Source organism: Neurospora crassa, linkage group II (genome assembly GCF_000182925.2).
Source record: "Neurospora crassa OR74A linkage group II, whole genome shotgun sequence".
NCBI lineage: Eukaryota > Fungi > Ascomycota > Sordariomycetes > Sordariales > Sordariaceae > Neurospora > Neurospora crassa.
In genome coordinates this window covers 2707000-2729912 of record NC_026502.1, presented here as the reverse complement: position 1 = coordinate 2729912, position 22913 = coordinate 2707000, and the positions used below count along the sequence as shown (strand labels likewise).

Below are 22913 nucleotides of genomic sequence, written 5' to 3'. Positions count from 1 at the left end.
ATTGTGTATTCAAGTTCACAGCCTGAAGTCAACCCAAGTGTCCAGAACTTGACACGCTCAACATGGCAGCTTTCACAGGAACTTGTTAGGTTATTAGATTTTACAGTTTTAGTATTAGTATCTAAGAAATGTAATGGGTACGTATACCCCTAAGAAGTTGTGGACACAAATTCCAGAAAGAAAAGCCTGGCGGCAAACTCCCAGCCCTAATCTAAAATCTTCAATGGCTGAGATGCCACCAAGGGGTATACCAAGGGGGGTCATATGGAGTTATCATCCCGTCATTTCAATCAGGCAACCTTCATGAACATTGCACCCGGAAAATCATTATATCGCTTATTGCGACTTCTCATGCTGAGTAGAGACACGCTGGAGAGAGACAACTGTGAGGGAAGTATTGTTAGCTATTGGTCAAGGCGTCAACATTAGAAGGAAGTCAAGGTAACTTACCAAAGTCCTCAAGCGAGCGCTGCTTCTGGTTGCCCTTAGGGGACTTGCCGTGCATAAGGTTATCGAAGCCAACGCTGTCCTGGAGGATGTAGTAGACACCGCCCATGATGCAGAAGATACCGAAGGAGAAGATCCAGATACGGACAACGGCGACGATGGAGGTGTCGGAGTGCTCGAACCAACCCCAGATGGTGAAGCAGGTGGCAAGGATATCAACGAGGAAGATAGCACCGCTGAGCTGCCACGAGGGGATAGAGGACCAGAAGGGACCGTTGGCACGAGTGATGAAGATGAGCCAGTTCTCAGTGAGAGAGATCTGGAGGAAGAGGACCTCGTCCATGTTACCGAAGTTCTGGACGATACCGCCGTTCTCACCCTGAGCGTACATGGTGGTGACAGTGATCCAGGTACCGACGGCAAGGACGACACCGAGGAGGACGGACATACCCCAGAGCTTGGGAAGGTTCCACTTGACGGGGGTCTGCGAGTAGGGGGCGTTGTCGTAGGCAATGGCAAGGGTGGCAACATCGGCGAAAATGGCGATGAAGACAACAAGCTCAATGTTGAGGGAACGGTTGAGAATGGCGATCCAGAGACCGAGGAAGATCTCCAAGTGGATAGACAGAGCGATACGGTAGACAACGTAGGCGTACATGCGGTGGAAAATCTGGCGAGAAGTCTTGAGGGCATCAATGATGGCACCGAGACCAGGGGCAAGGAAGACGATATCGGCAGCGGAGCGGGCAGCATCGGAGGAACCCTCGACAGCAATACCAGTATCGGCCTTCTTGAGCGAGGGAGCATCGTTGACACCGTCACCAGTCATGGCAACAAGGTAGCCACGCTGCTGAAGAATCTCGACGACGTTGTACTTGTGCTGGGGGAAGACCTCGGCGAAACCATCGGCAGCCTCAACGAAGTCGTAGACCTCAGAGCCGGGCATGTCACCACCACCACCAAGACCGAGGCGCTCAGCGTTGTAGATGTTGGTACCGAGACCGAGCTGGCGAGAAGTCTCGCGAGCAATACCGACGGCATCACCAGTAAGCATCTTGATGGAGAGACCGAGAGTCTTGGCCTCGCAGACAGTCTTGTAGGTATCGTGACGGGGAGGGTCCATGCAGGGCATAATACCGAGAATCTCCCAAGAGCCCTCGCCACGCTTGCGGGCAACACCAAGAGAACGGAAACCACGGGTAGCGAACTCAGCAACCTTGTTCTTGTAGGCCTGGTCAACCTCCTCGGGGATGGGGTGGTCCTCCTCGACAGTCTTCAAAACGAAAAGAGGGGCACCCTTGACGCAAGTGATGCGCTCACCCTGGGGAGACTCGACAACGGCGACGACCTTCTTGGAGACGGGGTCGAAGGGGTGGAACTGGAGAACCTTGTACTTGGAGAGAACGGACTTGGCGCGGGGGTAGTACTTGAGGGACTTGAGGAAAGCCTTGTCGATGGCATCAATACCCTTCTTCTTGCGGGAAGCGGCCAAGCAGGCAGTAAGCATGAGATCCTCGGGGTCGACACCAGCGACGGTGTAGGGGTCGTGGAGGGAGAGCTTGTTCTTGGTGAGGGTACCAGTCTTGTCAGAGCAGAGAATCTCGACGCCAGCAAGGGACTCGATAGCGGAGAGCTTCTGGACGATGGCCTTCTTCTTGGCGAGGTAGGCGGCACCGACAGCCATGGTGGTGGTGACGACAGCGGGAAGACCGACGGGGACACCGATGATGGTGATGGCAAGGGTGAACTCGAGGATCTGGACGATGGGGTTGGAACGGTAGAACGAGGAAACCCAGACGATGAGGAGAGTGAAGATGACGAGGATGAGGAGAATGGTACCGATACCGTTCAGAACCTCAGTGAAGTGACCAGAGCCACCGCTAGCAGCGTTGACGAGGGCAGCGGCACGACCGACGAAGGTGTTGTCACCGGTGGCGGTGATGACCACGAAAGCCTCACCACGCTTGACAGCGGAGGAAGCGAAGACCTGGTCACCCTTGTGCTTGTCGACAGCAAGAGACTCGCCGGTAAGAGCAGACTGATCAACCTGGAGGAAAGCATCATCGGTGACGATGCGACCATCAGCGGGGATAATGGTACCCTCCTCAACCTGGAGGATATCACCGGGAACGACCTCGGGGGCCTCAATCTCCTTGAGAGTACCATCACGGAGAACGACAGCCTTGAGAGCAAGAGTCCTGAAAAGCAAACGGGTTAGCGCGTTGCTCAATGGCGTTGTATGGCAGCTCGTTGGCAACCTACTTCTTCAACTCGTCGACGATAGAACCAGCCTGGAATTCCTGAACGAAACCGACAACGGCGTTAAGAAGCAACAAACCGCAGATGACACCGAAATCAACCCAGTCTTCGAGACCAGCAGCAAGGACGGCAGCACCCTGTAGTCAAACTAGTCAGCATCGATGCAGTAGAGTCACGTGGGGGTGACGTCGCGTTTCGTTTCAACAGCCGCAGGGATAGCGGAGTGAATCGAAACGATTCTTGACATGTGATGGTAACGTACCTCCATGACGAACTGAATGGGACCGACGAAGAAACCGAGGAACTTGAGGAAGTGGTTCTCCTTCTCCTCCTTCATCTGGTTGAGACCGTACTTGCGACGGCGCTGGACAACCTCCTCGGATGTGAGACCGACACGGGTGTCAGTCTGGAGCATGTCCTCGGGGACAACACGGCCGCCACCAGGAGTGGCCTCCTCTTCTTCCTCCTCCTATTCAATGGGTTAGTATGCTGGGCGTTACTAGCTGGACGAGCAGTAGGTTACTTACAGCATCGTGTCCATCATGGGACTCGAGATCCTCAATGAGGGCATCGATGTCCTCATCCTCATCGTCCTCAACCTTGGGCTTAGGCTGGTAAGCGGCAGCCTCCGCCGCCTTCTCGTCGAACTTTCCGCTCTCGATGTTGGTCGACAGCGCAGGAGCGCCGCTGGCCGAGTGGTCCGCCATTGGCGTTATGGTTTGCAGATCAAAGCTCTGCTAGGCGTATATTAAGGTACTGTAGAAACGAAGACGATGTTAGGATTGGGTCTCGAGATGAGCAGAGTCTGACAATTGGATGGGAGGAAGAGGTTGAAGTAGTGGTGGTGTATAAGTAGGGGTGGAGTGTATGGTAGGCAAAGCTTGAAGATCCTGGGAACAGGTCCACAGGGCAAAGCAGCTCGCGTTCGGAAGTGGGGTGGTATTGGTGAATGGAGCAGATTGGTGGGAGGACAGAGTTGCGGGCATATGTAGACTTCGAAGCAGACCGCAAAAGGTGAACGGACCTAGTAGGGTTTCCGGGCACGCGGCGGTAGGGTTTTGTTTTGATGACCTAATAGGTGGTGAGGTATGTGGCGTAGTCGTTGGAAGATGGTGAAATCGTCCAAACGAAGCGAAGTAGACCGAGGGATATGGGTCGAGAAAAAAGTATTAGGAGTTGGGGGGGGAGATTCACGACGAAGGGAGGGATTAAAAAAGCCTTCGAGCGTGAGGAAAAGAAGAGGAGGTGCGAATCGAGGGAGCGGGCGAGAAAGGTATTTCAATCTTTCCAGCCGGTGACCGAGCGATGAGCGACCTTTCCGGCCAAAGATGCAAGCCAACCTTCTTTGGCATGCACGCCAAAGTGTGGGATTCGCCAGCTACGATCGAGTGGGCTGCAGGCCCCGGCACTGTATCGTACTGTACCCGGTACCTTGTCGTCCTTGTTGGTGCTGGTGCCCTGGCGAGCGCCCTGTCCGCCCACCAATGCAGTCACCTTCCAGTTCACCCTTCAATTCTCAATGCACCCACAGAGTCCACTTTCCAGACGGGCACCCCATCGAGCGGAACAGAGCGTGGAGACTGCGCTAGCACCAGGTACCGCGTACCTGCTTGCTAGTTCGACCGCTGGGACTACCTCTACGGAACCACAACCGTGCACGTCCCTCCCTGGTCCTTCACTTTTCTGCCCAGAGCACGGCTCGCAAGAAACGACTTGTGCCATGGGATGACGGCCACCGACGGGCTCTGCGGCCCACGTAGGGTTCAACTTTTCGACAGCGATGGTGGGTCCGCGACCGCCGAAAGCAAAGGGTCATGCTCAATGGGATCAATGGGCATCACGTTGACGGGTCGAGGAGTGCTAGCAAGCAACGAGTTGGCCGGCCCTCGAATGAACCAGGAGCCCAGAGGAGCCGCCGTTCCGTCCGTAGAAAGAGAAGAGTGTTCGAATTCGACGTGAGCCCGCCTCCACGCGATGCCACCGTGTGCGCCTGTGTACAGACTGTTCTCGCTATCCGTTTTTTGCTTACCTTTTTGGTGGGTCGGCCTGAGGTCGGCCTCTTTGGTCCTCCAATTGACACGGTACGACTGCCCAGCGCGGGCTAAGCTGGCGAGGCGGACAAGCACTACCTTCCAGCGCACCGCACTAACTACAACCACGGCACGCCCCAAAGAGCAGACCGCGATTGAATGTGATTGCCTTTCCTTCCGAGAAGTCCAACCTCACAAGCATTGGCTGATACCCTTGCTATGAGCAGGGGTTTGTGGAAAAGCGGGTCCCCAAGAGTGCAGGTCGCAATGAGTTACCGCAGGATACCTAGATTGTCCAGTGCGTCCAGGTACCTCCACCCCACCGTCCGCCTTTGCCCTCTGGGCGCTCACCACCACAAGCCGCAATTGAGTCCGTACTGAGGTACCTGTCCGTGCCTCTCCACCTGAGTACCCTGTCAGCCAAAAGCCTGCGGGATTTTCTGGCTGCCCACCTCCACACCAGCCTGCGCAGCTTCTTATTGGCTCGCGCTTCCTGAATGACGACGAGGAAATCAGAAATCAGAAGGGATTTACAGTTTTTCCCACACAAAAGGCCCGGCGCGCGAGTGCCAGAGCGGCCTAGGGGCGTTGCCAGAGCCCCAGGGCCGCCGCAGTCGACCAGCACTCCCAACCTCACACTCAGCAGCGAATCCGCCGGCCACCACAGACTCACAAACGGCGAGCATGTCTCCAGAACACTTGGCGGTCAGCCGGCCCAGAGTTGCCATTGCACCAGGCAGTTTGGCGGTCACTCGGTATGGATAATCACGACTCCATAATTCATGCTATCTACCACTGGGCCGCGCCAGTCGGTATGGCTTCGAACGGCCTCGTCTGGCCCAGGCATCGGCTGCCTTCCTTCCCCTATGCGCTGCATTTGCTTTTATGAGATGGAATTGTGTGTTCATGTGTCGCTATGCAGGCTGGCCAGGGGGAAGTCCAGAGTCGTGAAGCCCCATGCCAATTCCTTGGCGACAGAGCACCAAGACCAGACTACACACTACATCCTCGACAGTATCGAGCTCTCGATTTCATAGGCGCGAACAAGCTTTGGCCCTCGCTGTCCGTCATGAACCGGAAGCTGGGGTACACCCATGCCGTGCAATTGCTTCGCTTTAACTGGCCAGTTAGAGGTGGATAGCCCGCCAAGGGCCCAAAAAAGCCCTTATCGTTGCCGTGAGAGCTCCATCCCTGCCGGCAACGACGAGAAGGGGAACCTAGTGTAAACGAATCGACGAATGCCTGCCAGAAACAAACAGGCTTGGCTCGCCCATCCCAACCGCTGGAAACGGTGGAACGGTGTGGCCGTCTGCACTTTGCAGCACATGGCCAGTCTTCTCCGCGGGCAGTCCGTCACGATCATCGCTGTCGGCCTCGCCTGTCTCGTCTTCCATTGAGAAGTCACCGTCGTTCGCGACATGCTGCATGGCATACATTGACCCGTGGGCAACGGTCGAGCCCGTGCCTACCCGTCGGTCTGTTTTGGCTTGCCGTGTAACACTGCCATGGCAATTCAGACGGGAACGGGGAGTCTAGGGTCTTGGATTCAACCAGACAGGTCTAAGACGTTGCGTTGCGGTGTTTTTGCCGGCTTGGTCTGATGAGATCGGACTTCCGTCTGATCGGTATCTGGGACATAACAAGTCACGGTGAAGCTGTTTCCCATGCTGACATCGAATTGAGTGCAGTGTACACTACGGCACTGGTTTGCACCCTAGACGTGTAGAATGCAATATGCCTAGGTATATCCAACCAAAATGTAAAGCTATTGGTCATAGATGAGTATTCGTCAACGACATTAGGGATCACTTAATGTTATAGCTACACGGATGTTCGGGCAATATCAGTTTCATGTCGAGTTGGTCAATTTCTCTCAACTCGTTCTTTCCGAAGTCTGGCCGCGGCCGAGGCTGGATTAAGGTTGTCTGTCCCCTCAGTACCAGGACGGGAGCTGCACGTTGTCAAGTAACACAGTATATCGAGACTCGTCATATGGAAACAGCAATGGAACAATCAGATAGCAACCTAACACACGATTGCCCCTCCATGTAAAGAGTCATGTTTGCCTTGTCCTTTGTAGGGAACCGAGGTTGGTTGTCAGTGGTGATCTGATATTACCCTCACCAGGCAGGCAGTCCCTCATCACGAACGGGGGAAAATGGATCTACGTCATAGTATTCAGGCCCCCAATGAGAAACAATGCGATGCAAGCCAACAAGGGAATGAAACTCATCACCTTCCTCAATCTGAGCAAAAGGTGAAAACCGACGACTGACACTCCACAACATCAAGCCGCCGACGTTCCCGAACCCTATCAAATGGAAGAAATTTCTTTCTGCTCTTTTTCATGTCCAATCGACCGCGGGAGTTCCCTCGCGCTACCATGCAACGTGCGCCCCATATCGCCGTACAAAGCACATTGTGAGGTTCGTCGCAGAGGCGATATTCCTTGTTGAAAAACTGAAGAAAAGAAAAATCGGAAAACTCCACACAAGGGATTACCCTGAACTTTCATCGGCAAGCAGTGGTTCAGTTGACGGCTCGCAAAGCCGATGGAGGCACCGCTTGCTGCTCTGCCATCGTTTTTAGTGTAGCGCCCTTCCGACTCGTTCAAGCGCCTCAGCATCTAGCAATTTCCCGGGCCAGCCAGTGTCTCTATGGCAGGGTAGCACTGGCCCCCCTGCCCTGTCACGGCAGCCTCTCACGGGTTTTCGAGAGGTGTCGCAACCGGCGGGTGTTGAACTGCAAATCGGACAGCAATCTCCCAGCCTTGAGTGTTGAAGGACCGAAGAGGAGCACCTTGTTGACAAGACCAGGAACCGCGGCGTGTGCCATGGGGAAGATCGCCGCCTCCGCGTCTTGGGGAGATTACAGCCCATTCGGCAGCGATCGCGACCGGCTTCACTCTTCAAAGAACTTTTGCATCTTAACGCCCAGAAACAATGGTTTTAGCCCGTGTTCTGCCCAGGCCGACTTGGCACCTTGGAGTAGATTGCTCGCTGAGCTCACGGTTCTAGGCCCAGTTGGCTGTTTTGGCTTCTGCGCACATTTTACGTGCACAATATTGCCTCCTACGCGGAAAAGGACGCAAGCCTGGAGTGTCCAAGCTGTTCATGATGGTTTTGTTTCCTACAGCACCGCGATACGAAAATGACGAGGCGGCCCAGCCGACCAGGTGTTGAGAAACTACACACACTGTCGAGTTTCGATTGACCGGAAAACGGCTGGCGACTTGGCAAGAGACAACATGGTGGTCAGCTACCTGCCCCCCCAGCACGGGAACAACACACCTAGCGTAAAGCCCGTCAGCCGTGTGCCAGTGCCAGTGCCAGTGCCAGTACTACCGGTCTGCCAGCAGGCCAGTGCCGAGGTGTTGGTGCTGGTCGCCTCCATCCAGACACCAAAGCCAAGCCCAAAAGGACAAGGCGAGAATGTAACCATCCACACATACACCGCAAAATCCCCCAAAACCTAAAACCATCGCAGTTCGCTCGGTTGTTCTCCGGCCTCAAGATGGATATACCGATGGATACGGTTATGGATTGCGTGCGGATGGAGAAAACGAGGGTGAGAAAATCGTGGAAGCGCGGGAAAGGGCTGGTCCATGAATCACGCGTCAGGTCACGGCGTGCTGGGAACCGATCGACCAGTGTGCCGGTCTCGTCAATGAGGCATCGTCCACTTGTCGTCGCTGTTGCCGTTGTCGTCGCAGGGTGCACACCACCTGATCACCACGGGCGCCGTCGTCTCAAAGAGAGAGCCAAGCTGCCCTGGCTGCATGGAACAAAAAGCGGTCTGGAGGCGGTTTTTCTAGAAGGTTTGGAGTATGCACGCCCTTATGCAACCGTATTTTGGTGGGATGGAGCATTAGAAGCCCCCACAGGCAACACCAGGGCAACGAATGGCAGTCGCCAAGTGGCGCGCAAGTAGAAAGAAGCCATGCTCTGACCAATCAGGAGCGTCGAGCTATGGAGAGCCTCAAGGGCTGCAAGAACAACGGGCATGGAGGTGGGAACGAAATATGTGCCGCACATGCACATGCTAGCAAGGGAAGGTGCGTGCATTCTGCAACTTCTTCCGAATCTGTGGGGATTTGGCTCTCTATGCTGCATTGACATCAATTAACTGGAAATCACTTCTTTCTGATCTAACGGCTTGCTTCGAGTGCTTCTCCGGGCACACATTGTACATGACAGCCGAGGTAGCATGGCAAAAGGCAGATTACGTATCGTGGGATACCGGCCATGAAACAATTACAATCTTCCAGTAACCGTTATAACCCGGCGATTATTCCCGTCACGAGCGAAGAGAAAGCAAAAGGTAAAAAGAGATTGACAGCCGAGACAAGAGAGGCTGGCATGCGACCAATCGAGGGCCAGTAAGCGAATGTGGGCGAGTGTGGGTGAGAAGTTGGGGGATTTCCGCTTTCTTTGGGGTTGATGGGGTCTAGCGGCTTCCTTCACCGTTTTACGCTTTTACCCGTACGAGCATTGAATGGTCGGTTGGTATGCATGGCTAAAATGCTAGCCTGGTACGTTGCCGCTACAAGAAACGGGGGCCGAATAGGGAGCAAGCTGGATGTTTCTTGTGTGAAGATTAAGGTTTTTTGCTACCGACAAAATCATGCTAGCAAGTGACATCCATGCAGAGGTGTACGCCGTAGTTGTTGTGCGTGACAAACTGGACATCGAAATTCGAAACAAGATTGCGGACGAAGAGCACTCGAAGGAAGCACACAGCGCTTGAGTGGATGACACCGGAACAGGCACGGCACTGACGGTCGGTGCTCACGTGGACAATTCTCGGGTGAGCCGTTACCGATCGGACAGGGAATCCTCGCTCGGTCGGCACCAATGTTCGCGATTGTGCCATATTTCCGGGGGGCGGTCGTGGCCATCCGAGACCGGGGCTGCTACTCAACCGCCACGCTAAATTGCCCAATGGCCACGCCGCTTGGCCTGGATCTCGGAGGAGCATGAACAACTCATCACCGACATTTTACGGCGCCGCCGAACTCACCATCAGCGGTACCACCTTGTTATTCCCATGGCTTCGTGTCCGGCGACGGCAGTGACGCAACGGTAGCCTCACCGTCAGGGGCCGGCGACGGCGGTTCGACGACGGATGCTGCCAAGCTCTCCCGCCCACCACCCGGACGGCGGCGGCGCTAGGAGACGACTCCGAACCTTGTGGGAAAACTCAGGAACAGGAAATTGTCTCCTGCTTGTCTCCATGGCTCTCCATTCCTCTCCAGTTCTTGGCCCTTGAGTAGCCGCGCCAAGGCGCTTTCAGCGGAGAAGGCCTCTCAATTCGCACCGAAATTGGCTCCGTGGCTTTCCAGGCAATATCACTGTTATCACACACAGTGAGCACTCGCTCACACAGCGCGGCACAAAAAATCGCTCTCCATGTGCACCCTTGTGTCCTTGCATATCAGGGCGACAGGCACGCATTGGCCGCGGATCTTTTTTTGCCGTTCTGGTGCCGTGCAGCCGTGCGATCTATGGACCCTGCGTGGACCCTTTTCTTCATAAAAACTGGCAGAAAAAAAAAAAAAAAACGAAAGAAAACGGCGGTACTCAGTTGTGGTACTGAAGTGAGCACGAACCGGAACTGGTGACCGCTATCGCTTGTTGTTCATTGCCGTTTCGGTGCCGGCTGGCAAATCCCCCAACTGCCTTGAATCAGCACAGTCTCTGCAAGCTTCTGCTGGCAAGTCGATGTGTGTGGACTGTGAACTCGTTCCTGAATAGGTACAGGATCCCTTCAGCCGCCCGTGAACCATGAGCCTGTGAAATCTTCAAGACACCTCCAGGTCTGGCCACTGCATACACAGTGCACCAGGAAGCTGACGCAGAGATGCAATTTCCTGAACTGGAGCACTGTCGGCGGTATTCGCAGAAAAGAGTCTGCGTATTCTGCAACCGTAGTAGTATCTGCCCCTGCTGCTGACGTCCCTGTTCGCGGCCGGTCAGGCCCGTCCATGATCCTGCAATGGAAGCCTCGAATGGGGTAGCCGCGGCGGTTTGCATATAACCAGGGGCAACCGCCGCTGCCAGCGTTCCCAGTGAGCGGGCATCTTCGGACATTAAAGACGACTAGACGCTACCCCATAATAGCGAACGCTATGCGCGCGTTATCGGCGAAAACTAGGTAGACTAGGGAAATCCAACACACGCCTCGGCTCGCCGACGAACCCAAGCCACCCAGCCAGCCACGTCAAGTCGACAAAGGCCCAGAAGAGAGGCACACGAGCAGCTACCTATACACCGGGCCGAACATACCAGCACCAGCGACGCCGACGACAGTGATGACGTCTGATTACTGAGGCTCGGAATTGTAGAAAAAGGGGGCGGCGAAATGTTTCATTCACTTTCATTCTAGTTCCAGCAGCTACAGCTCCAACAGCTAGTCTACAGCTTCATCTCACCATATCTTTCTGCTCCGAACCGGAAATATCCATCACACAATCATCACCTGTTTTCTACCACCAATTCGACACGGAACGCCGGCTACAGTCATTGTCAAGCTTCGAACTGAGCAACTCCACCAAGATCTTTCACGGGCTGACGCCAAATGACTGTTCGATGGAATGATGAAGTCAATTGCAATGACCAAAGGTCGCTTACCACCCATACGCCAGTTCTTCGTTATGAGAGGAACCCTCACTTCAACTCCCGATGATGTGCTGGGCAATCCGATACGCGAATTTGAGGGGAAGTGGAAAGTGGTTGAAATGAAGTTGCGGGATGGTCTACCAGCTAGTTTGGCGCGGCTGCGTGGGGGGGCGGGCCTCGACAAACGTTGGGGGTTGGTGCCGTTGTTGCCAGACTGCCAGAGTGGGTGGAAATCTGCGAGCGAGTGTTTTCGGTTCCTGAGGGAAAACGACCCGTAACCAACAAAGCAGCACCAGCTTATCGCTGCTGTTACATGTCTGTCATTGCGGCTTGACGCTCTCACAGGTTCGCTACGACACGACATTGGAACTCTTTTTTTTGTCATCGTCGTTGCTGTCGTTCGAAGATTTCATTTCAATCTTACCTTCACTCTCACCAGAACAGGAAAGCTGACCTCGAGCAAAGGACGGGATGGGACAAACACGGACATTTCACACCTTCGACTCAGACATCCACCCCACTTTGTGCTTATGTGGTAGGTACCTTTTGGGACTAGCTTCGACTTCCTTGTGCACCGGGCCAATTCTTACACTACTGCCCCATGTTCCGATGCAACGAACTGCAAGGCACGCGAGACAACAAACAAACCCCACTAATCTGGCCACTGTTATTGGGCAACTGGAAACACGACTTGTGGATCATTTTTGTGGGGACAGTGACAGAGGGCCGAGGAGAGAAAGAGAGGAAGAGAGAGCCGACAACAACGAAGGAAGAAAGAGCTGGAACCGAACCTTCGTTGCATTGTTGCCCTGCGATCCGACCACAGGTGGCTAAAGTAAATCGTGTCACTGCAGTGTAGGCTTGCCTGGGGCTCCAGACACCGAGGCTAGGAGGGGAGCCAAAAAAGCAGGGGAAAGGAGAAAACCCACTTTTTCTCTGGCTCCCCAGCCATCGCTTTGCGGACTTGCCAGTTGTCATTGAAACCGCTTCCTGTCCGTCTTTCCCTACTTACATACTTACTTTCATGAGAGGAAGGGGGGAGCATGATGAAAGAGCAAGCGAAAAATGCAAACAAAGAGTGGGCAAAATAACAGAGCAAGGTCCTGAAGTAATCTCGGCGATTTGTTGTAGTTGGCGATGATGATGAAAGAATTATGCCGTGTTTGCTAGGTACGAAGGGACTGAGGGAGGATTGCGAACACGCAAAAGACCATTCTCCTCCCTGATTGCAAGTTTCATCATTGACCCGTTCAATCGTCCTCGCTAATCCTGCGTCTCTGTCGGCTTTTTTCGACGGTTGTAATTTTATTTGTTTTTCTATGTTTTTTTTTCTCCTACCTGCTCATCAATCCATGACATCCGAGGTCTCCGAAGTGGATGAACCTGGAAGCAAAGGCCGTCGCCAAAAAGACGGACAACCATCATCCAAGTATACTAACAACCCCCCATGGTTCGGTCCAATTGCGTCTATGCATTTCCGTCGTCTATCGACAGCTGCCTTTCTCATTATCCTCCAGTCTTGCCAGAACTGTGTTTACAACCTGCACAAAAGTCGTTTTTGTGCACAACAGCTTTGTCAATTAAAATGAAAATTGCAATTTCTCGTTCTTTTGCGTGATTCAATTGACACTATCGAAGCCAAGCGCAACACTACTTCCAGGCTGGGCATCGCAAGCCAACTGCTTACCTTTATCCTTGCAGGTGAAATCTCAACTTCCCATCTTGCGGATGAATGGGGGGGAGGATCAAACCTCTCGACTTACGCAAAATGATCAACGTACAACACACTATACAGTACAATCCGCAAAATTTACCTTCAATGCACACTTACATGACCGCCAGTCGCAGTCTGCAGTTCGCAGGCGCAGTTGTAGTTGTAGTGGCCAAGACTCAGAAAGTGACACAAAAGCAATTGCCAAGAAATACCAAGTAAGATGCAATGCAAGAAGATGGGGGGGGAAGTGGGAGATCAATTGACAAAGGCGGCCGGATACACGTCCCGTCGATGTTCGCTGCAAGTCTGTTAATTTGGCAGGTTACATTCTTTATACGTAAGGGCAAATTTAGGCACTCACGATCGGTTAGAGTGGCTTGACATATATATACTGTAACTAAGTCTATCATGGGCGTGATTGACTTTGGTCGAGGGGAGAGGAAGAGAGAGAGAATTCTAATGGGTTAAGAAAGAAGAGACCTGCAAGCTTTCGAGTGAAAGTGAAAGAATAGGAAAAATCACCTCAGTTGCTCAAGTCTTCTCGGTCGATTGTATGTACCGAGCCTCAAAGAACACTACCTACACGATGGAAATCGTCGTCGAAGTTGCTAGTCAACGGCTTCGGAGTTTTTTGAACTTACTAGTTTGATCATGTGTCTTTGATCGGTCCGTTTGTTTTGATGAGTCCTCCACACAGTCCAGTCCAAACAGGGGATGCAATGGAAGTCAGGCAACAACCAGGAGATGCAATTCCTCGAGACGCGCACAACTTTGGGAGAAAGAAACAGCGTAACAATCTGCCATGTTGAGACACCGAGACGACGTCCATCCATAAAGAGCCAAGACCAAGAGATGCTGTGTGAGTTCCGCCAAGAGAATGAGAGACACTCGTATAGTTGAGATCAACAACAACACAACCAAAACATCGAAGCGGTAAAGGACAACAACTCATTCATGATGATAAGACCATGAGAACCAAGAAAAATTGTGAAACCTAAACTGCGGTGTATCAAAGAAGTTTACCGTTTTTTTTTTATATCTTGGCTCATGTGTGGTATCGTTCCAAGTATCTTGAAAATGTTGACTTGTTGCTATCATCCAGGGGAAGCTGTTGTTTGATTGGTATGGATACAACTTGACAGGCAAGTAAGAGTTCACCCTCAACCTCTTGGCTTTGAATGTTTAAAAGGAGACGGGGCACACGTGTTAAGTTAACGGTGTGACGAAAAATGCAACTTGATTTCGGGTTTTACCTCCGACACTTGAAATGTGTAACACGATTCATGTATCAACTTTCTTGTCATCTGCTCATGTCCCGTTTGAGGATGGCACGAATATCAGCTATAGCGAAGAGATAAACGGTCTGGCCTACTCTAGGCTGCACTGCACAGTTCTAAATATGTAGTCTAGGTAGCGAATCACAAAACTTGAACGGCCAGCGCTATATGATATCGGTCTGTTTCGAGCTTAATGTGCCGAGTCCAATTACCAGGTATCAGATCTGCTGTCCTGAAAGGTGGCCTGCCCTTGCATTATGCATGAAGGGTCGTCGGGGTTTTCTTGATTGGAGTTGTTCGTCACCTGGTAGGGACAGGAACCTTACGCTGCTGCCCTCTATTCTGGTTAACGGTACTTACTGCTGAGGTCTGATTTGGACATTCGCATGTGTAAAGAGGTTCATGTCTCTGTGTTTTTTTTTCTCCCCATGGCTGTATTAATCTCTTTGCCTACTTACGAGTCTTTGCGAATCCGAGCAACTTCCTTTGTTGAGCTTCTTTTATGCCAGTGTCAACTCTAATACCAACTTCAACTTCAATCTCAACCATTGTTTCGCCTTGGTCACTTGCCTTCACAACGAACCTTTTGCCAAGTCCCCTACCTATCTATGTCAAACAACAACATGGCTGATTTATTTCTTTGAAAGTTCAAAGTTTTCGGTCGTTACAAGAACCTCTTTCACTTGACTACAGCCTTGGAGCGGTTGTTTCCAATCTCAAGGTGTTGTACTCCTACTTGGCGACTTGGCGACGGGATGACCAGAGTAAAGCATGACATGACTGAGTTGCATGAGCTGAAGGAGTTTGCAACTTGGCAGTTTCTCTTAAAGGACCTCAGATGATTGTTTTGTTGCCATAACAGCAGCTACCCGATTGTCTCTCTGCTTGGCTGTTTCTGAACTTTGACGCTCTCTCTTGGCGGTCGGTCATCTCATCGTCAGGATGATTTTGGCTTGTGAAGTGTGTTTCATTGGCTTGAGCATCTCTGGGTGTGAGCCTAAACACAAGTGGGAAACAGCCCAGTACACGCTGCTTGAAAAGCGGTCCTGTTGCAGGCCTCTTTTCGAGTATATGTTGCTGTAGATTGTGTAATGTTGACTATATGCAATAGAATCGGAGCTATACTTTATAGTCGGTGAGTAGCTAGTCTCGGGTCTAAACACAGACTCCGACTTTTGTTAGCCATCAAGAGCTCAACCTCAAAAGCATTCCAAGAAGAGAAAACTAATTAAACATTCTAGTGAACAGAGAAACTACCGCATGTCGTTGTCCACTTGTGACTTACAGGCACACGAGACCCAGGATGAGGTGCTGACTGGCGGTAACTTGCATGCATTCCGAACTCTCGAACAAGTGTCAATGCAGGCAACAACCCAAGGTAACAGATTGATTTGTTATCGATTGTTACACGGTTACTCTCCAAGAACATGGATCACAGTGTAAGTACTTAGGTATCGGTGGAGGTATTACAATAGATGTCAAACATGCCTTCGATTCTGAACCGTTGGCAAGGTACTTACTTGCCGTTATTTGCCTCACCTCGGTCATACTTGAGATTATTGCTTGGTGTTCCGTACCTTAGTTACACCGTACCTAAGTACCTTTCCGGCTACAGTGTATCAACAAGGATCGGAGTTAGTCATTCATGTTGCGAATGCGGCGCAGGTCCCGGGAACCTCCTCAAGTGCTGAGTACTGATGGGTAAGGTTTAGACAGTAGTCCTCGGTCTAGAATTTGCACAAAACTGAGAGGTAGTGTTGACCAGTTGAGGCTGAAGGGTCGCTGACTATATCAACAATGTTATTGTTCGCTTTATGGTTTCATGTATGCAATAGTCGGCATTGGTTCCTGACAATGACGGAATGGTCGATAATTGCATATGACCCAGTTTTTAGATCTCACTCCCTTGTTGTCTTCCATGCCCTGACCCCTTTGTTGAATGTCGAGGTACGAGTCTGGCGCAATCGTGTACAGGCACTTATGGTAACGCGAACATTATTGTCTTGATATCGATGATTTTGGCGTTGTTGGCTTGTTGACCACTTCACGTGGCTTCCACGTGGAGTGGCATAAACGCCTTGCCGTCGGTGTCAAGCGGAACTTAGCTTCCGCTTCGTTGCGAAACCGTTCATGGTTTTTCGAAGCAACTCGGATCGCCATGTATGGTACACTCGAGGTCACTGTACAAAACTTGTGGAAACAACACGTGTAGTTGGAATCGGTGGTAGTGTAATTGCTGTATGGGTCAAAGGCCGCATTTAGTGGAAAGCTTCCGACATGTTCGGCCGGTTCACGCTCCTGGGATCGGTCAAGCAACAGCCTGGTCTATCCGGAGTTCCGGAGGCTTCAAGCAGGTGTCAGCGTATTCCCGAAGTCATATCCGGCGTTGCAAGAAGAATATAAGGAGAGGCATATAATAACACGACACATGCCATGAAGAATGGGTTCATGCTCGCTGTCTTTTGTCTTCCGAACTTTCCGGATGGGTGGCCAAGACAACACGGATATCGTCATGTTGCGGAAACGAAGTGCTAAAAAGCTATTAGTCAAGCTGAAGACCGTATTCGTCCTGTTTCTGCAAACGTGGTTCATTTCAGGATTGGGTGATTGTATGCTAGTAGTGATGCCGATGCCATGCGGATATGCATCCCACCGCATTGATGTGGCTCAACAGCTGCCCGCATGGGTAGTCTCACACTCCAGCACGCGCCGTTCATTAGCGTACACGAGCTTGCTAGAAACTTGATACAGACAGCGAAGAGCTTGAATTTCTTCGTGCAGGACAAGGGGTTCTTCAGGACTCAGGTGGTGTCTGGTTAGGAACAAAGCCAGCTAACTACACCGGAAGCCCCAAGATTCCAAGTTCTTATACCTTCCCGTCTAAGCGCACAGCGCACCTTCCCAAGCTGTCAAGCTCATGTTCCCAATGGCTTTGATTCTTGATACCAGTAGCCATGTGTCCAGTCTCTCGATGATAAAACGAGTGGCATCGTACATACACCAAGACTGATGATATACATCTCAATCCACCTTCCACCTTCAAGAAGCTTCCCATAATTTCTCTGACACCCAGAAAGTCCACTCTCCAAACTCCGCGGTGTTAGTGGAATCCGTCGTCATCAACTTAACTTGAAAGAGGGTAGAATAATTGCCACTACCATGACTAATATGCATCACCAGGGGCAGACGGTCATACTTTGTGGAAAGGAAGAAAGGAAGAACGAAAGAAAAGAAGGAAAGACCATTCTTGTATAGATAAGTTACTCGTCAGTACCTCTACAGGTCGGTACGTTATCGTTGCGACAAGTAGAAGACAAGAGCGACTGATACGCCTGTCACCTTACCTGCCTGCCTTGTTAAGCCAAAGGCTCAAAGAAGACGGGAGCGAGGCAAGCCTGAGTGGTGCACAAATCACTCAAGCCAAGCTGAGTCTGGAATCGTACTCGGCTCACTCAAGTTGTCAAAACTGCAGCCAGATTTGACTTGTCTCTACGCAGATCGAGGTTGGTCTGTTCCATTCTTTGACTTGTTCGGAGCCCAGATAAACCTGGCCAAGAATCACTACCACGATACGGTTTCCCCGGATGAGGTGCTTCCTGTCCTGCAGGAAAGTTTAAGCAAGTTAACTTTGACTTCAAACTTGGATCGCTTTGGCTTGCTTGCGTCCGGCTTGACTTGTGTGGAGAAGTGTTCGAAAAGCAGAGCGACGTCGAGTCGCTCCCGACTCAAAATTATACGCCTGATGGGACGGAAAAGAAGAACTGCATTACTGGCTTACTCCGGCACGTAACTTTTGAAAGAGTAATATGGTCGAGTTCGTCAAGGCTGTGCGGTACGTGGGTAAGTAGGTGATATAATCTGGGATATACCCCAAACATGTGTCGACGGAGGCTCCAGTTCCTTTGCTCTTGTCTTGTGAGTGAAGGTGATGAAGTGATGAAACGATCCCATGCACAAAACTTTTCTGGTATCTAGTGTCTGACGAGTCTTCCGGCGTCCCGTCACTCAAAGTATCGCAACGCGAATAGAGTAGGTATTTCGGTAAAGTCAAGTCTTTTTTTTGGAAAGGATAGAACTCGCGGCTCTTGATATTGACTGCTTTTGATACAGGAAAGGTGGTGTTATAGCACAAGGTTGCACTACTACCATCTTTCCAAAGCAGTAAGCCTTCTTTGCTGCCTGAACGCTACCGTATACTTCTTCCAAGACCCCGCCTTCTAGGACCTTCCCGCCAAATACCTCGAGGATGAAGACATTTTGGCCCTCCATGGTAGTTCAGGAGATCAGGACATGGTGTTGCTGACCCTGAAGCCACACATCAGCTCCTAAAGCCCTATGGTCTCCTACGTGTCCAAGAGCTGGAAGGGGTTGCCAGGGCACTGCCATATCTTCCCTTTCTGACTGCCGTTGGAAGCTCACCTACATGGCAATCGTCATGTTGTGGCTGTTACTGAGTGCCGAGCGAGAACTTCGCTCCAAGCCGGGGAGGCCCGTCGATTGTGCTAGGCAGAATCAAGCACAATTGCAAGGCCCGAACGGTAACCCCAAGATTATAAGGCCGCCATCATGAACCTGGCGATGTCGATGCCTGGTCTCCTAAAAATCCAGGAAGGTGGAGGTTGCAGAGTGAATTGAAATTCTGGGCATGGAGGTCGAAACCCTAGACGCCGTAGGGTTGTTTTCATCACAAGACCTCTTCAGTCAAAGATAAGACACGCCGATGCAGTACGGGGCAAAATCATATACTCGACTTACATTCGCACGTAACCGAAACGCTTGATGATACATCACGTTGTGTATTTATATCGCCTTCTACTACATAAGCCACCGATTATCACCGACTGAATCATCTGTTAATGTAGATCGACTCCTGGCATCGACACCTGGCATCGATATCTGGCATCGACACCTGGCATCGACACCTGGCATCCGTTTCTGCCCATCTCATCAAAATCGTTAAGGCGTGAAATAAGAGACATGACCAAGAACAACAACGAAGTTCAGTCCTGGAATACCTGAGACCTTGGATGTACCAGTTGGAGAAGGAGGACCTGCGCGTGAGACCGTTCCCCAAAACCAAACAAATGACCCACACCGCACCAAACCACGCCTATTTCCGTTTCCTTGGTAACAGAAAAATTTCTCTATGAAGATGTCGCATGAGGACAGAACCCATCCCATCCATCCATCCTCCTGAACCTACCGACCAACCCAACCCGACCGATCAACCGAATATTTGGTGAAGATAGAAACATAAAACAAAAAGAAAAAAGAAAAGACAAATAACGAGATCTCGATCAGCGCCGGCGTTAATTATGCGTTTAGTGCTTCGCGGTGACGGCATCGCCGGTCAACTTCTCGACGTAGGTCTTGGCCCTGTTATTTGGGTGAAAGCGGTCAGCATCTCTACAGTGACAACAAATAATCAGTCAGGTTCAAGAACTTACATATCGCCGAAAGCAACCATGCAGACGGTCTGCCAAATACTAAGACCAATGCGGGGGGTGACACCGCGGTACAGGCCCTTGATGCCGTTGGTCTGGTAGATGTACCTGAAGGTGTTGCCAACAGTCATCTTCTTGGGGCGGTTGGGGTCCTCCTTCTTGCTCTGCATCTCGACGCGGATGACCTCGATGGGCTGGTTCCAAGCAGAAAGACCACCACCAAGGGCGGAGGCGAGAATCTTCTCCCACGCGGCCAGCTTCTGTCCCTCCTCCTTGCCAGTGGCCTTGCGGATACCCTGCTCAGCAAGGCGGGAGAGACCGAAACGGGAACCCCAGTTGGTCATCTGGCGAATGGCAACGGCGTTGACGCCCTTGTTGATACCGCGGATACCCTCGCGGCGGTAGATGTCCATGAAGGTAGCCCAAGTGCCGGGGGCCTTCTGGCCGGCGGCGCTCATCTTGTGCTTGGTAATCTCGACCGTCTTCATACAGGTGCAGAAGCCCATGGTGGCATACGCCTGCGCAACACCGCCAACGATACCACCGGTGATACCGGCAACGAAGTCACCGGCGCCGGCGGCACGAGCATGATATTCGGCCTCCGAGGCAACGAAGAGAAGCACGGCACCCTTGGTGGAGCCCTCAATCCAGGCCCATGGGATAAGACCCTGGTAGACTGATTGACGAAGAGCATTCGTTGATTAGCTTCCAGACTCCAAGTGAAAATGGGAGAAATCAGAGTGCGGGAGAGTACGGTAGGGTTGAGCGAGTATATAGGTGAGGCACAGGCTGGGGGAAGCGCTAACTGATGCTGATCTCCGGTCGTCCGGGGAGCTTCATATCATCACTTACAGCCAAAGATACCACCACGGTTCCAGATGCGGCGAAGGGCAGAGGTAAAGCCATCGTTGCGGTTGGCAGCCATGGTGGTCTTGATGACCTCCAAGGGTTGGCCGAGCGTGGTGACCTCGAAGAGGTTGAGACCGGCACCCAGAAGCAAGTTGGAGAACTTGATGGGCTTCTTTTCCAGCTTCTTCGGCGCTGGGGCCGGGACGGAGGCGACGGCGGCGGACATGGCTGATTGAATGTTGTCGGATTACTGGGGCCCTGACCAAGGGATTCGGGTGCTTCTTCGCAAAGTTGAGGGGGAAAAGGGGGCTTTTGGAGGTGGGAGAGCCTGAGTAAGCCGAGGCGGAGATGGTGCTGCTGTCACCGGTTACTCGGGTGAAGTGACCGACTTCGGTGGAGTAATTGGAGTGTACTTGGCTTCTTTTGCCGGCGGGCCTGACCTTGCTGCTGGAGTATTTCTCACAATGATGACGATTGTGACGATAGCGAACGGAGTTGTCGACAGCAACGAATCGATGGCAGCAGAATAGCAGCACGTGAAGTTGGTTGGAAACCAGCTCGGTAAATTTGAGGATTCGGGGGTATCTGGCTTTTGTCTTGGTAGGCTGCAGCAAGCGATGGCGGCGGGAGGGGACCTGTTTGTTGCATGTGTTAATCCAGGCGGTTCTCTCGGTCCATGGTGTCAAGTTGAAGTGGATTCATGCCCAGCACGCCTGGGCAGGTCTGGCGCCCAGCACGACCACCGAGAGCGCTCAACTTGGGCATCTTGGGCGTCTTGGTTTTGCCCTAGGCCATCTGGCTTCTAGCCGCGATAGGATTTGCCCCACTAACCTTGATTGAGAGAACGACGGTTCGATTCGGTGGACGACGACGATAGTGGTGATGAGAAGATGTCACTTGGGTGCGTGGCGGATGTTTGGGTTTTGTTCAAGCAAAGTGTTAACCGTTCCTCCTTGTCTTTTTGCCGGTCTCAACAACAAAACTCAACAAAGAAGCCAATTGGAAGCGACGATTGTGTGGTAGAACTAGACGCGCGTGGTGGACTGGACACGGTTGTAATGCTGTGTCCCAGGACGAGGGGGAGGGTTGAACAGCACACGGGGGGGTTGACCGATTGGGGGTCAAAGGGTTCACCATACAATACGGCAGCGTACCTGTACCAACTCCGTTCGTTCGGACCGACCCCGACGATGCCTAGGCCGTGTGTTACGCTTACAGTAATGGCTGACGGTCAGATCCTGTGCAATATCATCAAAAGCTAGCTAGTACCTGTGCAGATTGACAAAAACCGAAAGCTAGGGCAGGTAAGCAATGAACACAAGATCACTGTAATCCTCCGACTTCATCTCTTACTCTCTGTGATGGAATCGAAGGATGCTTAGAGCAGTGGAAGCGGCCATGATTAACCATACTTATCTGTAGTCCGTGCCACAAAGATACTGTACTAGTACTGCGTGCTTATACACTATTACCGTACCGTATCACGAATCTCGAGCTTGTATCGATACCACATACTGTGTCAGCATAGCTACCTCAGTCCCAGGTGCTTGACGTCGGAACATTTTGGGGTTCATCCATTCAATTATGCAAACATCAACTCGAGGAAAATGTAGAAACTTCGGACTATCACAGTAACGTCTACTTTCCGGTTCCCAGCCCTTTTGGAATTTACGATAATCGGCGGATTGATGATGTGAGACTGTGGCGCCTTGAAGCAGGAAAGAGAAGTATCAATCACTGCAGCTGGTTATGGTTACAAGTCGTGCATTTCCCAACCGTATGCCTCGGCGTTCCCAACAACCAAGTGCGCCAAGGGGGGGGGGGGGGGGGGGTGGGGGCACGTTTGTGACTGAGGTGCCAGGGCGGGCAGGGGAATGTCTGGGCATTCACGGACAGCTTTGGGGAAATGTTGGAGAGCCCCGCGGCCAAGCTCTTCCCGTCGTTTGCCAGGTTTGTCGCGGGGTTCCGAATGGAGATGGGTCAGCGACAGGTACCTCTGACAACTTTCCATCTTCATTCAACCTCCTCCAAGAACCATACAAAAACTAATGAAAGGAATGGTTCTCGTGACGCCAGTCCTGGGAATTCATGAGGCGAAAGTCCTATCGGGTTCCTGCCAAACACATCTGCTGAGAAGGAAAAGCCACCTACAGTAAAACAGACCCAAGGAAGGGAACCACTTTGGGGATAGGTACTACATGTCTTCTTCTTGGCTTCCAGGGTAGCTCTTGCTGCATGGACGGCTGCCGGGGTCCAAAGTCGCACTCCGGCCTCCA

The 22913-nt window shown here is 51.9% G+C and overlaps 6 protein-coding genes across 7 annotated transcripts; 3 read left to right on the top strand and 3 right to left on the bottom strand.

Annotated features, from left to right (window-relative positions):
• Positions 1–64: 64 nt before the first annotated feature.
• pma-1 (plasma membrane ATPase-1) lies at positions 65–4026 on the bottom strand. Its single transcript, XM_951793.3, has 6 exons — positions 3731–4026; positions 3234–3462; positions 2969–3175; positions 2710–2843; positions 451–2645; positions 65–383 (listed from the first exon to the last, which is right to left on the bottom strand). Exons 2-6 carry the CDS (start codon positions 3411–3413, stop codon positions 337–339), a joined length of 2763 nt encoding a protein of 920 aa, XP_956886.1. The 5' UTR covers positions 3414–3462; positions 3731–4026; the 3' UTR covers positions 65–336.
• Positions 4012–4323, top strand: NCU01681 (hypothetical protein; the record flags this gene model as incomplete). Its single annotated transcript, XM_011395182.1, has 1 exon — positions 4012–4323. The coding sequence occupies one exon, from the start codon at positions 4012–4014 to the stop codon at positions 4321–4323; it is 312 nt and encodes a 103-aa protein (XP_011393484.1).
• Positions 4324–7983: 3660 nt separating this feature from the next.
• NCU01684 (hypothetical protein) lies at positions 7984–9118 on the top strand (the record flags this gene model as incomplete). Its single annotated transcript, XM_951797.2, has 4 exons — positions 7984–8169; positions 8223–8560; positions 8620–8790; positions 9004–9118. 4 exons carry the CDS (start codon positions 7984–7986, stop codon positions 9116–9118), a joined length of 810 nt encoding a protein of 269 aa, XP_956890.2.
• A 1302-nt stretch (positions 9119–10420) lies between these two features.
• On the bottom strand, positions 10421–10825 carry NCU01686 (hypothetical protein; the record flags this gene model as incomplete). Its single annotated transcript, XM_951799.1, has 1 exon — positions 10421–10825. One exon carries the CDS (start codon positions 10823–10825, stop codon positions 10421–10423), a length of 405 nt encoding a protein of 134 aa, XP_956892.1.
• A 7325-nt stretch (positions 10826–18150) lies between these two features.
• On the top strand, positions 18151–18914 carry NCU01688 (hypothetical protein; the record flags this gene model as incomplete). The annotated part of the gene is made up of 5 exons (XM_951801.1): positions 18151–18184; positions 18320–18354; positions 18455–18505; positions 18566–18614; positions 18667–18914. 5 exons carry the CDS (start codon positions 18151–18153, stop codon positions 18912–18914), a joined length of 417 nt encoding a protein of 138 aa, XP_956894.1.
• A 187-nt stretch (positions 18915–19101) lies between these two features.
• On the bottom strand, positions 19102–21732 carry NCU01689. Of its 2 annotated transcripts, none has more exons than XM_011395184.1 (4): positions 21469–21732; positions 20595–21272; positions 19792–20464; positions 19102–19720 (listed from the first exon to the last, which is right to left on the bottom strand). In XM_011395184.1, exons 2-4 carry the CDS (start codon positions 20692–20694, stop codon positions 19666–19668), a joined length of 828 nt encoding a protein of 275 aa, XP_011393486.1. In that variant the 5' UTR covers positions 20695–21272; positions 21469–21732; the 3' UTR covers positions 19102–19665. The 2 variants fall into 2 exon arrangements, with proteins under 2 accessions (XP_011393486.1, XP_011393485.1); XM_011395183.1 differs by having other exon boundaries at positions 20641–21272.
• Between the last annotated feature and the right edge of the window lie 1181 nt (positions 21733–22913).

Coding starts and splice junctions, on each gene's coding strand:
- NCU01689 (XM_011395183.1), bottom strand. CDS start 20,863: ATGTCCGCCGCCGTCGCCTCCGTCCCGGCCCCAGCGCCGAAGAAGCTG. Junction 20,465..20,640: donor CCGTGGTGGTATCTTTGGCT/GTAAGTGATGAT, acceptor TTCGTCAATCAG/TCTACCAGGGTCTTATCCCA. Junction 19,721..19,791: donor ATGGTTGCTTTCGGCGATAT/GTAAGTTCTTGA, acceptor CCCAAATAACAG/GGCCAAGACCTACGTCGAGA.
- pma-1 (XM_951793.3), bottom strand. CDS start 3,413: ATGGCGGACCACTCGGCCAGCGGCGCTCCTGCGCTGTCGACCAACATC. Junction 3,176..3,233: donor CCCATGATGGACACGATGCT/GTAAGTAACCTA, acceptor CCCATTGAATAG/GAGGAGGAAGAAGAGGAGGC. Junction 2,844..2,968: donor CCATTCAGTTCGTCATGGAG/GTACGTTACCAT, acceptor GTTTGACTACAG/GGTGCTGCCGTCCTTGCTGC.